At 67.3% G+C, this 15,649-nt stretch overlaps 1 protein-coding gene across 1 annotated transcript; it reads left to right on the forward strand.

Annotated features, from left to right (window-relative positions):
* The first annotated feature begins 2,235 nt into the window (after positions 1 to 2,235).
* Positions 2,236 to 15,003, forward strand: ZFTRAF1 (zinc finger TRAF-type containing 1). Its single transcript, XM_075727423.1, is given in 5 exon segments — positions 2,236 to 2,565; positions 10,944 to 11,182; positions 11,839 to 12,050; positions 14,584 to 14,687; positions 14,689 to 15,003. Coding segments are annotated over 5 exon segments (1,173 nt in total). The 3' UTR covers positions 14,977 to 15,003.
* The last annotated feature ends 646 nt before the right edge of the window (positions 15,004 to 15,649 follow it).

The following is a 15,649-nucleotide window of genomic DNA, read 5'->3' on the forward strand; positions in this document are numbered from 1 at the left end:
GCAGTGGGGGCACTGGGGGCACTGGTCGCACTGGGACTGAGGGCACTGGGGGCACTGGGGGCACTGGTCACACTGGGACTGGTGGCACTGGGGGCAGTGGGGGCACTGACGGCACTGGGGGCACTGGTTGCACTGGGACTGAGGGCACTGGGACTGGTGGCACTGGTGGCACTGGGGGCACTGGGCCGGGCCCGGGGAGGGCTGGTGACGCTGGGGGGGTTCGTGGGGTTCCCGTGTCTGTGGGGTGCTGGGCGCCGGGGCCGCGGGGGCACTGGGCTGTACTGGTCCTTACTGGGCCGCACTGGTCCATACTGGTCTGCACTGGTCTGTACTGGTCCGCACTTGTCCTTACTGGTCTGCACTGTTCCATACTGGTCCGTACTGCTCCATACTGGTCCACACTGTTCCATACTGTCCCATACTGGTCAGTACTGGTCTGCACTGTTCCATACCGGTCCATACTGGTCCCTACTGGTCCACACTGTTCCATACTGTTCCATACTGGTCTGCACTGTTCCATACTGGTCCATACTGGGCCGTACTGGGCTGTACTGGTCTGTACTGTTCCACACTGGTCCGTACTGGTCTGCACTGTTCCATACTGGTCAGTACTGGTCTGCACTGTTCCATACTGTTCCATACTGGTCAGTACTGGTCTGCACTGTTCCATACTGTTCCGTACTGGTCCATACTGCTACACACTGTTCCATACTGGTCTATACTGGTCTGTACTGTTCCACACTGGTCCGTACTGGTCTGCACTGTTCCATACTGGTCAGTACTGGTCTGCACTGTTCCATACTGGTCCGTACTGGTCCATACTGCTACACACTGTTCCATACTGGTCTATACTGGTCTGTACTGTTCCACACTGGTCCGTACTGGTCCATACTGGGCCATACTGTTCCACACTGTTCCATACTGGTCAGTACTGGTCTGCACTGTTCCATACTGGTCTGTACTGGTCCATACTGGTACACACTGTTCCATACTGGTCTATACTGGTCTGTACTGTTCCACACTGGTCCGTACTGGGCCATACTGTTCCACACTGTTCCATACTGGTCTGTACTGGTCTGCACTGTTCCATACTGGTCAGTACTGGTCTGCACTGTTCCATACTGGTCTATACTGGTCTATACTGGTCTGTACTGTTCCATACTGGTCTATACTGGTCTGTACTGTTCCACACTGTTCCATACTGGTCCGTACTGGGCCATACTGTTCCACACTGTTCCATACTGGTCTGCACTGTTCCATACTGGCCATACTGGGCCACACTGTTCCATACTGGTCAGTACTGGTCTGTACTGTTCCATACTGGTCTATACTGTTCCATACTGGTCCATACTGGTCTGTACTGTTCCGTACTGGTCTATACTGGTCTGTACTGTTCCATACTGTTCCATACTGGTCTATACTGGTCTATACTGGTCTGTACTGTCCGTACTGGTCTATACTGGTCTGTGCTGTTCCATACTGTTCCATACTGGGCTGTACTGGTCAGTACTGGTCCGTACTGTTCCATACTGGTCTATACTGGTCCATACTGGTACATACTGTTCCATACTGTTCCATACTGGTCCGCACTGTTCCACTCTGCTCCATACTGGTCCATACTGGTCCATACTGGTCCGTACTGGGCCGCACTGGTCCGTACTGTTCCACACTGCTCCATACTGGTCCATACTGGTCCGTACTGGTCCATACTGGTCTGTACTGTTCCACACTGCTCCATACTGGTCCATACTGGTCCGTACTGGTCCATACTGGTCTGTACTGTTCCACACTGCTCCATACTGGTCCTACTGGTCCGTACTGGGCCGCACTGGGAATCCGCCCCCCCCCGCGCCCCCCCCCGCCCCCCCGGGGAGCTCCCCGCCACGCGCCCCGCCCCCGCGGCCAGGCCCCGCCCCCTCGGGCTCCCCCCTCGCCCATTGGCCGGCTCCCGCAGTGACGTCACGCGCGGCCCCTCCCCTCCGCGAGGGTGGGGGGGGGGGGGCGGCACCGCCGTTGAAGTTTTGCGACTCCGGCGGGCGGGGAGGGGGGAGGGGGGCGCGGCGCCGGCACGGGCGCGGCCTCTCATTGGCCGCCTGGGCGCCGGCCCCGCCTCCCGCGGGCGGTGATTGGCGGTAGCCTTTGACGGACCGCGGAAGGGCGGGGGGGGGGGGGAAGAGGGGCGGGCGGCCAAGATGGCGGCGGCGGCGGTGGCGGGGTGAGGCGGCGGCGGCGGCGATGATGTCCGGGGCGGAGGATCGTGAGGCCGGCGGGGGCCCGGCCGCTCCCTCCGCCCCCTCCGCGGCCCTCCCCGGTCCCGCGGCGGCAGCGGGCGGCCCGGGCGAGGCGGGCGGCGCCGAGGAATCCGGTTCGCTGCTCGGTGGGGCCCGGCCTCACGGTGAGGCGGGCGCCGACCCCGACGCGCCGCCCAAAAAACGGTTGAGGGCGGCGGGGACGGGGACGGGTGGGCCCGAGGGGGCGGCGGGCAGCGTGAAGCTGGAGGAGCGGCTCTACTCCGTGCTGTGCTGCACCGTCTGCCTCGACCTGCCCAAGGCCTCGGTCTACCAGGTACGGCCGGGCCCCCCCGGGGCCTCCCCGGTGGTCACCGAACCCCCCCGGGGCCTCCCCGTCCCCTCACGGGCCACCAACACCCCCCGGGGCCGCCTTGTCCCCCTCACGGGCCACCAGCACCCCCCCCCGAGGCCTCCTCAGTGGCCACTGACCCCCCCCCCGGGGCCTCCCCGTCCCCTCACGGGCCACCAACACGCCCCGGGGCCGCCTTGTCCCCTCACGGGCCACCAGCACCCCCCCCGAGGCCGCCTCAGTGGCCACTGACCCCCCCCCGGGGCCGCCTTGCCCCTTCATGGGCCACCAAACCCCTGCACCGGGGCCGCCTTGTCCCCTCACGGGCCACCAACACCACCCCCGGGGCCTCCCCGGTGGTCACTGACCCCCTCTGGGGCTGTCTTGTCCCCTCACGGGCCACCAACACCCCCCCGGGCCTCCCCGGTGGTCACTGACCCCCCCCGGGGCCTTCCCGTCCCCTCATGGGCCACCAACACCCCCCGGGGCCTCCCCAGTGGCCACTGCCCCCCCCCCGGGGCCGCCTTGTCCCTTCATGGGCCACCAACCCCCGCACCGGGGCCGCCTTGTCCCCTCACGGGCCACCAACACCCCCCCCGGGGCCTCCCCGGTGGTCACTGACCCCCCCCCGGGGCCTCCCCGTCCCCTCACGGGCCACCAACACCCCCCTGGGGCCTCCCCGGTGGTCACCGACCCCCCCCGGGCCTCCCCGTCCCCTCACGGGCCACCAACACCCCCCCCGGGGCCTCCCCGGTGGTCACTGACCCCCCCCGGGGCCTCCCCGTCCCCTCACGGGCCACCAACACCCCCCCGGGGCCTCCCCGGTGGTCACTGACCCCCTCTGGGGCTGTCTTGTCCCCTCACGGGCCACCAACCACCCCCCCCGGGGCCTCCCCGGTGGTCACTGACCCCCCCCCGGGCCTTCCCGTCCCCTCACGGGCCACCAACACCCCCCCCGGGCCTCCCCAGTGGCCACTGCCCCCCCCCCCCGGGGCCGCCTTGTCCCTTCATGGGCCACCAACCCCTGCACCGGGGCCGCCTTGTCCCCTCACGGCCACCAACACCCCCCCGGGGCCTCCCCGGTGGTCACTGACCCCCCCCCGGGCCTCCCCGTCCCCTCACGGGCCACCAACACCCCCCCGGGGCCTCCCCGGTGGTCACTGACCCCCTCTGGGGCTGTCTTGTCCCCTCACGGGCCACCAACACCCCCCCGGGCCTCCCCGGTGGTCACTGACCCCCTCTGGGGCTGTCTTGTCCCCTCACGGGCCACCAACACCCCCCCGGGGCCTCCCCGGTGGTCACTGACCCCCTCTGGGGCTGTCTTGTCCCCTCACTGGCCACCAACACCCCCCCGGGGCCTCCTGGTGGCCACCGAACCCCCCCCGGGGCCTCCCTGTCCACTCACAGGCCAACAACCCCTGCACCGGGGCCTCCTCGTCCCTTGTCGGCCACCAACACCCCCCAGGGTCTCCCCCGGTGGTCACCGACTCCCCCTGGGGCTTCCCCGTCCCTTCATGGGCCACCAGTACCCCCTTTGGGGTCTCCCCAGTGGCCATTGACCTCCCCCGGTGGCCACTGACCCCCCTTGGGGCCTCCTTGTCCCCTCACAGTCCACCAACAACCCACACCGGGGCCCCCCCAGTGGCCACTGACCCCCCCCGGGGCCACCTCGTCCCTTCATGGGCGACCAACACCCCCCCCCCCCCCCCCCCCCCCCCAGGCCTCCCCGGTGGTCACTGACCCCCCCCCCGGGGCCTCCCCCCTCCCCTCACGGGCCACCAACCCCCGCACTGGGGCTTCCCCGTGCCTTCAGCGGCCACCAACACCCCCCCCCCGGGGCCTCCCCGGTGGCCACCAACCCCCCCAGGGCTTCCCCGTCCCCTCCTGGGCCACCAGCCCCCCCCCCCCCCGACCCTCCCCCGTGGCTATGGACCCTCCCCCGTGGCCACTGACACCCCCAGGGCCTTCTCATCCCCTCCCGGGCTACCAAGCCCTCCCCCAAGGCGTCCACGGCGGTCACCGACCCCCCTCCCCCCGGGGCTTCCTTGTCCCTTCATGTGCCACCAACACCCCCCCAGGACCTGCCCCTTGGCCACCGACCCCCCCCGGGGCTCCCCCATCCCTTCATGGGCCACCAGCACCCCCTTTGGGGCCTCCCCGGTGGCCACTGACCCCTGCGGGGGCCTCCTGTCCCCCCACGGGCCACCAACCCCCTCACCAGGGCCTCCCCATCACCTTGTTGGCCACCAACACCCCCCCCGGGGCCTGCCCGGTAGTCACCGACTACCCCCAGGGCTTCCCTGTCCCGTCATGGGCCACCAACACCCCCCCAGGGCCTCCTCCATGGCTACCGACCCCCCCGAGGCCACCCCGTCCCCTCGCAGGCCACTGAACCCCCCGGGGCCTCCCCGGTGGCCACCAACCCCCCCCAAGGCCTCCCCATCCCCTCACGGGCCACCAACCCCCACTTCAGGGCCTCCTCAGTGGCCACCAACACGTCCCTGGGGCCACCGACCCCCCCCCCCCCCCCGGGGCCTCCCCGGTAGCCACTGACCTCCCCTGGGGCCTCTCTGTCCCCTCACGGGCCACCAAACCCCCCCCCCCCCCCCGCCCTGGGGCCTCCCCGGTGGTCACCGACCCTCCCTTGGGGCTGCCTTGTCCCTTCAGGGGCCACCAGCACCCCCTTCAGGGCCTCCCCAGTGGCCACCGACCCCGCCCCGGGGCCTCCCCGACCCTTCAAGGGCCACCAACACCCCTACTGGGGCCTCCTCAGTGGCCACTGACCCCCCCCCCCCGGGCCTCCCTGTCCCTCATGGGCCACCAACCCCCCCACTGGGGCCTCCCCCATGGCCACTGACCCCCCCCCCAGGGCCTCCCCGTCCCCTCATGGGCCACCAATCCCCCACCGGGGCCTCTCCCGGGGCTACCTCATCCCTTCATGGGCCACCAGCACCCCCTCCGGGGCCTCCCCCATGGCCACTGACCCTCCCCGGTGGCCACCGACCCCCGCCCCCGGGGCCTCCCCGTCCCCTCATGGGCCACCAACCCCCCTCCCCAGTGGCCACCGACCCCCCCCCCCCCGGGCCTCCCTGTCCCCTCATGGGCCACCAACCCCCCTCCCCAGTGGCCACCGACCCCCGCCCCCGGGGCCTCCCCGTCCCCTCATGGGCCACCAACCCCCCTCCCCAGTGGCCACCGACCCCCACCCCCCGGGGCCTCCCCGTCCCCTCATGGGCCACCAACCCCCCTCCCCAGTGGCCACCGACCCCCCCCCCCCCCGGGGCCTCCCCGTCCCCTCATGGGCCACCAACCCCCTCCCCGGTGGCCACCAACCCCCCCCCCCGGGGCCTCCCCGTCCCCTCATGGGCCACCAACCCCCCCCCGGGGCCTCCCAATCCCCTCATGGGCCACCAACCCCCCCCCGGGGCCTCCCCATCCCCTCATGGGCCACCAACCCCCTCCCCAGTGGCCACCAACCCCCCCCAGGGCCTCCCCGTCCCCTCGTGGGCCACCAACCCCCCTCCCCAGTGGCCACTGACCCCCCCCGGGGCCACCTCATGCCCCCTCCCCTTCAGTGCCACCCCCCCGGGGCCCCTTGTCCCCTGTTGCCCCCCCCCCCACTGCTCACCCACCCCCCCCAGCACCTTCTTGTCCCCCCCCTCACTCACAGCCCCCCTCCCAGGGCCCCCTTCCCCCCCCCCCCCCACTGTCACCCATCGGGGTCCCCCCCGTGTCACCCCCCTTTTCCCTGGTCACCGTCAGCCCCGGTGAGGGCTTCAGCTGGGGCAGGGGACCCCCCCGAAACAGGGAGACCCCCCCAAAGCCAGGTCATGGGACCCTCCTGCCCCCCCCCAACAAGGGGGACCCCCCAAAGCTGGGGCCCCGAACCAGGGAGACCCCCCCAAAGCCAGGTCACGGGACCCCCCTGCCCCCCCCAACCAGAGGGACCCCCCCAAAGCTGGGGCCTGGACCCCCCCAAAACAGGGAGACCCCCCTAAAGCCAGGTCACGGACCCCCCTGCCCCCCCCAACCAGAGGGACCCCCCCCAAAGCTGGGGCCTGGACCCCCCCAAAACAGGGAGACCCCCCCAAAGCCAGGTCACGGGACCCCCCTGCCCCCCCCAACCAGAGGGACCCCCCCAAAGCTGGGGCCTGGACCCCCCTGAACCAGGGAGACCCCCCTAAAGCCAGGTCATGGGGTCTCCCTGACCCCCCCAAAGCTGGGGTCTGGACCCCCCTGCCCCCCCCCCTCCCCCCCCCCCCCGAACCAGGAGGACCCCCAAAACTGGGGCCTTGGCACCCCTTAACCAGGGGGACCCCCCTAAAGCCAGGTCATGGCACCCCCCCTGAAGCAGGGGGACCCCCCCCAAAGCTGGGGTCTGGACCCCCCCAAAACAAGGGACCCCCCAAAGCCAGGTCACAGGACCCCTCTTCCCCCCCCCCCGAACCAGAGGGACCCCCTGAAACTGGGGCCTGGACCCCCCCAAACCAGGGGGAACCCCAAAACTGGGGCCTGGACCCCCCCCGAACCCAGAGGGACCCCTTGAAGCTGGGGCCTGGACCCCCCCCCAAACCAGGGGGAACCCCAAAACTGGGGCCTGGACCCCCCCCTGAACCAGAGGGACCCCCTGAATCTGGGGCCTGGACCCCCCCAAACCCAGGGGGAACCCCAAAACTGGGGCCTGGACCCCCCCCGAACCAGAGGGACCCCCTGAAACTGGGGCCTGGACCCCCCCAAACCAGGGGGAACCCCAAAACTGGGGCCTGGACCCCCCCCTGAACCAGAGGGACCCCCTGAATCTGGGGCCTGGACCCCCCCCAAACCAGGGGGAACCCCAAAACTGGGGCCTGGACCCCCCCCGAACCAGAGGGACCCCTTGAAGCTGGGGCCTGGACCCCCCCCCAAACCAGGGGGAACCCCAAAACTGGGGCCTGGACCCCCCCCGAACCAGAGGGACCCCCCTGAAACTGGGGCCTGGACCCCCCCCAAACCAGGGGGAACCCCAAAACTGGGGCCTGGACCCCCCCCGAACCAGAGGGACCCCTTGAATCTGGGGCCTGGACCCCCCCAAACCAGGGCCCCCCCCTTGGGCCCCCACCCTGCTGGGGGGTCTCCCCTGACACCCCCCCCCCCACTCACTGGGGGTTTCAGGTGCTCCCCCCCCCCCATTTGGGGGCTTTAGGGTCCCCTCCCCCTTTAGGGACCCCAGGGTGCCCCCCCAGCACCCTGACCCCCTCAGCACCCACTGCGGCCTCCCCACCCCACAGACCCCATGGGGGGGGCTGGGTTCACCCCCCTCCCCCCAAATTTATCCCAATTTTTGCCAAATTTATCCCAATTTTTGCCAAATTTATCCCAATTTTTGCCAAATTTATCCCAATTTTTGCCACCCCGGGGGATTCCCCGCACCGGGGTGGGGGGTTGGAGGGGGGGGGCTCCGGCAGGGAGGGGGCCGGGCACCGCCGGCGTTCACCGGAGCGGAGCCACCGGTGACGTAAAAACCGCCCGGCGTTTTTTTGTCCCTCCGGCCAGCATCCATTTCGCGGCACGCGGAGCCGCCGCCAGCCCCGCGGTGCCGGCACCGCCGCCGGCACCACCGCACTGCCGGCACCACCGCACCGCCGGCACCACCGCACCGCCGGCGAGCGCCGGTTTGACGCTCGGTTACGGCGGCGGCAGAGCTGGACGCGAAGGCCATCCCCTCGGTGCTCTTCCGCTTTGTTGGGCGCGTGCTAAGAATATCCGGCGCCGGCACAGCCGGCGACGCCGGGGAAGGGGGGGGGAGAATCCCCCCACGCTTCGTTTTCGGGGGGTTCGTTTTGGCAGCGGGGGTGCTCTAAGATGGCCGCTGGGTCAAGGAAGCAGGGGGGGATCCCTCGGCGGTGACGAATTAAAAGCATGAAAACCTCGCCGGAGCCGCGCCCCGGTGAAGAGATCCCCACCGATCCGGTGCCGGCGCTTGCCAAACCGGCTCCGCGCACCCGCCGGCGGCTCGCGTCCTTCGTCACGGCCTCCTCTTCCTCCTCGCTCCGGCGGTCGCTCATCCCCCCCCGCCCCGCCGCCGGCTGTTTAATTATTTACGACGCCCGGGCTTTGCCGGAGCACGTAATTAAAACCGGGAGCGACCGCGGCGGCCGTACCGATGCCTTCGCCGGTTCGTCAGACGCTAACGAGCGGCTGTAATTACACGCTCGCGCCGAGGAGGAGTCGCCGGCGCCGCGGTTGGGGGAGCGCTCGGCCGGCGTTCGCCTCTTGTTTTGGCTCGCTCGCCGGTATTTTTAGCGCGGCAGCGGTGAGGCGCCGCGGGGGAGGCCGGCGCTTCGCCGGGACCGTGCCGAGCCTAAACCCTAAAGGATTTTTTTTAGCCGGATGCGTCCCTGCGCTCATCCCGAAACCATCGCCGGTATTTTGGAGCCGGGATCCTCATCCTGTAACCGTGCTTCGGCGACGGCGCGGCCGGTTTAATGCCCGGCTGCCGGCGCTCCGGGCCCGGCAGAAGGGAAAATCCAAAATCTTTTGGAGCCGGAACAATGGATGTCCTGGGTAAGCAGATCGGGAGCTAATCCCTGCGGCAGGGTCAGGCGCTTCCCATCCCGGCTTAAAGCTTTTCCCGGCGTTCCCAGGGAGGTGTTTAACGAGCTCCCGGCGATCCCGCCGGCAGGAATTTTGGGATTGATCCCCGCTGCGGTGTCCCGGCCACGCCGGGAAGCTGCCGGCGCTGCTGGGCCGGTCACGGAGCTCATCCTGGAGGTGACGGCGTTCCAGGCCGGAGCGCTCCAGCCTCCCACCGGATTCGAGGGAAGGATTTTCACCGCAGGAGCCCGAGGCTGCCGGCGGGAGCTCTCCCATCCGTCGGAAACAGCCGCGTGTCCCTTGACGGATCCCCGCCGTCGCCAGAGATGATGGAGGAAGCATCCGGCCCGGCTGCCTCCTGACCGCTTCCGGCAGCTCCCGATGGATTCGGCGATACCTTCACCGGCTCCGCCGGGTGTTTTATAGGCGATGCCTTCACCCGCAGCCACCAAGACGGCTTCTCCCGCCCTCCCGCGGCATCGCCTTGCGGCAAAACTCCGGAAATCCGGCGCTGGCTCTTTCCCTCTGGTTTTCGCAGCGGATGGACGACCGGATTGGGATCGCTCCGGTGCTTGAGGCGCAGCCGGCATCGCTCCGGTGCCGCTCGCTTTGGACGGGGACTGCCACGATGGATCCCGACCCCATGCCCGCGTCGAGGGTTTTGCCCGGCACGGCTCGGCAGCCGGTAAAAACGCCTCTTAAACCGATTTTTGCCCGAAAGCCGGAGATTTTTTTGGTGCACGGATTGAAAACCGAGTGAGCGCCTCGGCGTGCTGGAAGGAGAGGGCGATTCCGGCAAGCCGGCGTGAAGCCGGCGTAGATCCTCTCTTGTCTACGCCGTATCAAACCATGAACAAATTGGACTAAAATGGATTTTCCTGTATTATTTTTATCACGCCGTCGAAGCCTCTCTGCCCGGCAGCTCGTCCCTGGAATGCCAGATGCCGTCTTTAACTCCGGAGCTCGTCCTCGGCGTGCGGGCACCCGGCGCGGCGGCGGATTCGCTGCGCCGGTCGGAGAACCGAGTCTCATCCCGGCGATCCGAGCTCTCGGAGCCGGTTCCCATCGCTTTGCCGATGGGTTTGTCTCCCCCATGGGTCTTCCCGGTCTCCTTCAGCGGGCTCCGGGGCTTTTGTGCCGATCCCGCCGGTTTAACCACGGCGGATCCCGACTCCTCCAAACCTCTCGGCGCTAATGTGGCAACGGCGCGGCCTTCGGGATCCTACGGAGCTGAGGGATACGGGGAGCGGGGGAAGCCTTTTCCCCCCCCGTTTTGGTGTAATTCCCCGCGGCGGGAGGCACTCGGCTCCGTTCCCCGCTCCCCGGCTGGTTTTGGTTATCCCGAGTGCCGTGGGCAGCTTACGCGTCCCCCCCCTCGCTTCCAGACGTGGGGAATCGGATTCCCACGGGATAGACGGGAGCCAGGGGAAGAGGGAAGCCGGGATGAAGCCTTTCCCTTCCCCTCCCACGCGCGGCAAACGAGGTCAGGCTTAATTACAGAAACGACGCGGCCGGGCCGGCGCGAGAGCCGGAGACCCTGCCCGCCCTCGCCAGCTTTGCCGAAACGCAGGCGGCCGCGGCGCGGGGGCTCGATCGGCTGGCGGGAGCCGCGTAGCCAGGGTTGTGGTGCGTTTTTTGGGGTTTTTTTTTTTTCTTTTTTTGGGGGAAGAGCGGGACGGCAAAGCGTCTTTCCTCCGGCGCCGACGGCTCCGAAGCCGCTTCCTTTGCCTCGGTTTCCCCCCGCGACGGATCCCGCCGGGGTCTGACGCTTTATTTCTCCTCTTCCGCAGTGCACCAACGGCCACCTGATGTGCGCCGGCTGCTTCATCCACCTCCTGGCAGACGCGCGGCTGAAGGAGGAACAAGCCACTTGCCCGAATTGCCGGTGCGAGATCAGCAAGAGCCTGTGCTGCCGAAATTTGGCTGTGGAAAAAGCCGTCAGCGAGCTACCCTCCGAGTGCGGCTTCTGCATGCAGCAATTCCCCCGATCCCTCCTGGAAAGGCACCAGAAAGAGGAGTGCCAAGACAGGTAAAGAGCTTCCCTTCCATTCGGCCGCCGTGCCGGCGTCACCGGCGCGGCTCGCGGTGCTTCACCGGCTCGGCGTAGAGACACGCGGGGTTTGGGAAACCTCGCTGCCCGGTGAAGCCGGGGTTCGCGCGGCGGTGAGCCCGCGCGATTGGGGTCAGGTTTTTCCGGCTTGCCGCAGCCAGCTCCGGCGTCGGGGCGAAGCCGTCGGCGCTCGGCAGCGCCCCGTGCCCCCTCCAGCCCCCGGCGCGGGGCGGTCCTGCGCCGAAACGCTCACCGGCTGCGTCCCGCCTCCCTTGGGAGGTGACGGTGGTTTTGGGGAGGACGAGGCACCGCTTCGGCGTGCGGCAGAGCGTCCGCGTGCCGCTGTGCCCGGTTGGCCGCTGCCGGCGCTGCCGGAACCCATCGCGCTCCGGCTGCGGCGCTACCCGGCGGTTTTCCACGGGGTCTCCCGGATTTTGCCGGTCTTGCACCCGTCTCACCGGGGCTGCCGGATCTGAATTCACCCGGCGGAGCCGGGCGGCGGCAGGAGCGAGCCTCTGCGCATCCCCGCCGTCCCTCGCCGCCCTTCCCGGCGCCGCCGGGACAGCCGGATCCGCCTTGTTTTCGGCGTGCCATCCCCATCCGGCGAATATTCACGCTTCTTTTCTCCCCTTCAGGGTGACCCAGTGCAAATACAAGCGGATCGGGTGCCCGTGGCAGGGTCCCTACCACGAGTTGTCGGTGCACGAAGCCGAATGCACCCACCCCACCAAAACCGGCAATGAGCTGATGGAGATTTTAGACGAAATGGACCAAACGAGGAAAAAAGAAATGCAGCTTTATAACAACATCTTCAACCTGCTCAGCTTCGAGAAAATCGGCTACACAGGTAATGGCTCGCTCGCGACGGCAACGGCGGCTTCCCCCGGCCCTTCGGCCGCGTTTCTTCCGGCGCCGACGCTGTTTCCGCGCTGCCGAAACTTGGGGTTTTTTTTTTTTTTTTTAATCTGGCGCGGCTGTCGATTCGGTAGCAGCGAAGGGCTTCGCCGTGCACGCGGCCGGCGTTTCGGCGCCGGCCTCGACCGCCAACCGAGCGATGGGACTTGCGAACCCGAAACCGTAAATGACGTTCCCTGGGATGTTTTATCGAGTTCCGGAGAAGAACGCCGGCGCCGCTTCGCCCTCGCCGGCGCCTTCCCGCCGTTCTTGCTTTGCCGAGGGGTTTTGCCGAACCCCTCTCCCACTCGCCGGAAAGCTGCTGGTGCCGCGGTGGTTGCGTTGGCACCGGGGCAGAGCGGGACTTGGCCGATGACGGGTGTGAAAAGCCCCGTTTAAGCGGCGAAAGCAGGTAAGCCGGCTCTTTTCTCGGTACGTCGGTATTAAAACCGGGCTTAGAACCGTTGCCGGTTTTTACTTTAAAAGCCGGGAGGCAAATTAACCCGAGAGGGGAAACGGCAAATTGGCGCTGGAGCGGGGGAAGAATTTTCCCCTCAGCCACGGGCGGCGGCGCCGGTGCCGTGCCCTCCCGGTGCCGGTTTCGCTCCGGCATCGCCGGCACGGATGCCATCGGGGGATCCGGTGCGAGCGGCCCAGGTGTTTTTTGGCAGCTGGGTTGTGCTGGGAGCTCGGGTTGCGGCAACCCGGCCACGCTCCAGACCCCGCGTCCCCTCCGCCGGGGTTCAGCCCTGGTAAAGCCAGGCGGCTCGGTGCCGAGACGCCGCGGTGCTGGGCTGCGGCGGCGGCGGAGCCCGGCAACGGAATATGGTGTGGCTGGAATAACCGATCCCCCTCCTCTGTCCAGGTTTTGCCGGCCGGGCTCTCTCCTCTCCCTCTCTCTCTCTCTCTCCTGGAAGCGCCGACGACGGTGTAAGCGTAGCCGAAGGGCGCCGCGCCGTCCCTTGCGCTCGTGGTTGCGCTCGGCGAGCCCACGCTCCCTACGCCGAGACCGCGAGCGCCCCGGTGCCTGCGCCAGCGCCGAGCCGGGAGCCTCTCGGTGCCGCGTAACCGTGCCGGCAGCTTCCGGGCCGCGTCACCGGGCTTTGTGCCCTGCGGTGACGCTTCGCCGCGCTGCCTCGCTCGCCGGTTTGTACGCCGAATCCCAATAAATTATGCCTTACTACCCGAACCGTGTCCTGTCTGTCTGTCCTGCCGCGCCGTTGGGTGCCAGCAAAGCCTTCGGCGGCTGGTGGTGCCATCGCATGCCGGCAGAGGCTTTCGGTGGCTGGTGGTGCTTGCCGGCGCGCCGTCGGATGCCAGCAAAGGCTTTCGGCGGCTAGTGGTGCTTGCTGGTGGTGCCGTCGGGTGCCGGCAAAGGCTTTCGGCAGCCGGTGGTGCCGTCGGGTGCCGGCAAAGGCTTTCGGCAGCCGGTGGTGCCGTCGGGTGCCGGCAAAGGCTTTCGGCGGCCGGTGGTGCCGTTGGGTGCTGGCCAAAGGCTTTCAGCATCCGGTGGCAATTGCTGGCATGCCATTGGGTGCCGGCAAAGCCTTTCGGTAGCCAGTGGTGCTTGCCGGCGTGCTGTCGGGTGCCGGCAAAGCCTTTCAGTGGCCGGTGGTGCCACTGGATGCTGGCAAAGCCTTTTGGCAGCTGGTTTCGATTGCTGGCGCGCCGTCAGATGCCGGCAAAGCCTTTCGGCGGCCGGTGGTGCCGTCAGATGCCGGCAAAGCCGTTTGGCAGCTGGTTGCGATTGCTGGCGCGCCGTCAGATGCCGGCAAAGCCTTTCGGCGGCCGGTGGTGCCGTCAGATGCCGGCAAAGCCTTTCGGCGGCCGGTGGTGCCGTCAGATGCCGGCAAAGCCTTTCGGCGGCCGGTGGTGCCGTCAGATGCCGGCAAAGCCTTTCGGTGGCCGGTGGTGCCGTCAGATGCCGGCAAAGCCGTTTGGCAGCTGGTTGCGATTGCTGGCGCGCCGTCAGATGCCGGCAAAGCCTTTCGGCGGCCGGTGGTGCCGTCAGATGCCGGCAAAGCCTTTTGGTGGCTGGTGGTGCCGTCAGATGCCGGCAAAAGCCTGCCGGTGGTGCCGTCAGATGCCGGCAAAGCCTTTCGGTGGCTGGTGGTGCTTGCCGGCATGCTGCTGGATGCCGGCAAAGCCTTTCGGTGGCCAGTGGCCCTCGCTGGTGGTGCCGCCCGACGCCGGCAAAGCCTTTCGGCAGCCGGGAGCTGCCCCTCTCGTCGCCGTCTCCCGGTGCCGAGCGGCCGTAGGCGGGTCGCGTCCCTCGGCCCGGCCGCGCCGGCTTCGTGGCGGAGGCTCGGCTCCGTCTCGGGCGGCGGCTTCGCTTTCGGCACCGGCGATCGGGGAGGAGCCGCCGGTCGGCGTCTCCGGGGACCGTGGGGCCGCTCCCCGCCTGACCCCCGCTCTCCCCAATTTTTTTTTTTTTTTTTTTTTTTTTTTTTTTTGGTGTGTGTCCGTGCGTGTGTTTTTTTTTGCAGAGGTCCAGTTCCGCCCTTACCGCACCGACGACTTCATCACCCGGCTGTACTACGAGACGCCGCGCCTGACCGTCCTCAACCAAACGTGGGTGCTGAAGGCGCGGGGTGAACGACTCGGAGCGGAACCCCAACCTCTCCTGCAAGCGTACGCTCTCCTTCCAGCTCATCCTGAAAAGCAAAATCAATTCCCCGATGGAATGCTCCTTCCTCCTCCTGGAAGGGCCCTACGACGACGTCAAAATCCACCCCGTCATTTACCATTTCGTCTTCAGCAACGAGAACAACGAGACGGATTACATGGCGCTGCCCATCGTCGATTCGGTGGAGTGTAACAAACTGCTGGCGGCTAAAAACATCAACCTGCGGCTTTTTATATTTCAAATCCAAAAATAAGACTGGGAGACACCCCGCCGGCGGACCCTTCCTTCTTCCCCTCCACCCCTCCCGCCCCCGACTTCCAGCACCGCCTCGCCGCCGCCGGGATTTCGCCAAAAAGCAGTTTTAAAGCGGGGAGAAAAAAAAGAAGAAAAAGAAAAAATTTAAAAAAAAAAAAAAATTATTAAAAAAAAAAAAAAAACCACAAAAAAAAAACCCCACCCCAACCCTACCCAACCAACCCCCCGATATTCGGATAAACCTGCATGCGCCTGCGGCGGCGGCTTCTCCTTCTGCGCCGGTGACGGTCGGGGGCTCGTCGCCGGCGGCGCGGGCGATTTTTCTTTTTTTTTCTTTTTTTTTGGGGGGGGGGGGAGGTTCCGGGGCAGGGAGGGGGACGCGATTTTGGGGAGGGAGCGGCCGCGGGGCTTGGGAGCGTTGTGTACAGCGGGTGCTCCGGCTGTTTTACTAGTAGAATAAAAAAAATGGTGAATTTTCCAATTTTGGGGGTTTTTGGTTGGGTTTTTTTTTTAAGCTCAGCTTCCTGCCCCCCCCCCCCCCGCCCCGATTAAAATTTCGGCGCCGCTAACGACCGCGACAGCTTTCGCGGGGGGAAGGTCTGCTCCTTCGCCCAGGTTTTTACTGAAATGGCAGGTTTGGGGTTTGTTTTGACCAAAATTGGGGCCAAAGT

The sequence above is a fragment of the Pelecanus crispus genome, unplaced genomic scaffold (genome assembly GCF_030463565.1).
Source record: "Pelecanus crispus isolate bPelCri1 unplaced genomic scaffold, bPelCri1.pri SCAFFOLD_311, whole genome shotgun sequence".
Lineage (NCBI taxonomy): Eukaryota > Metazoa > Chordata > Aves > Pelecaniformes > Pelecanidae > Pelecanus > Pelecanus crispus.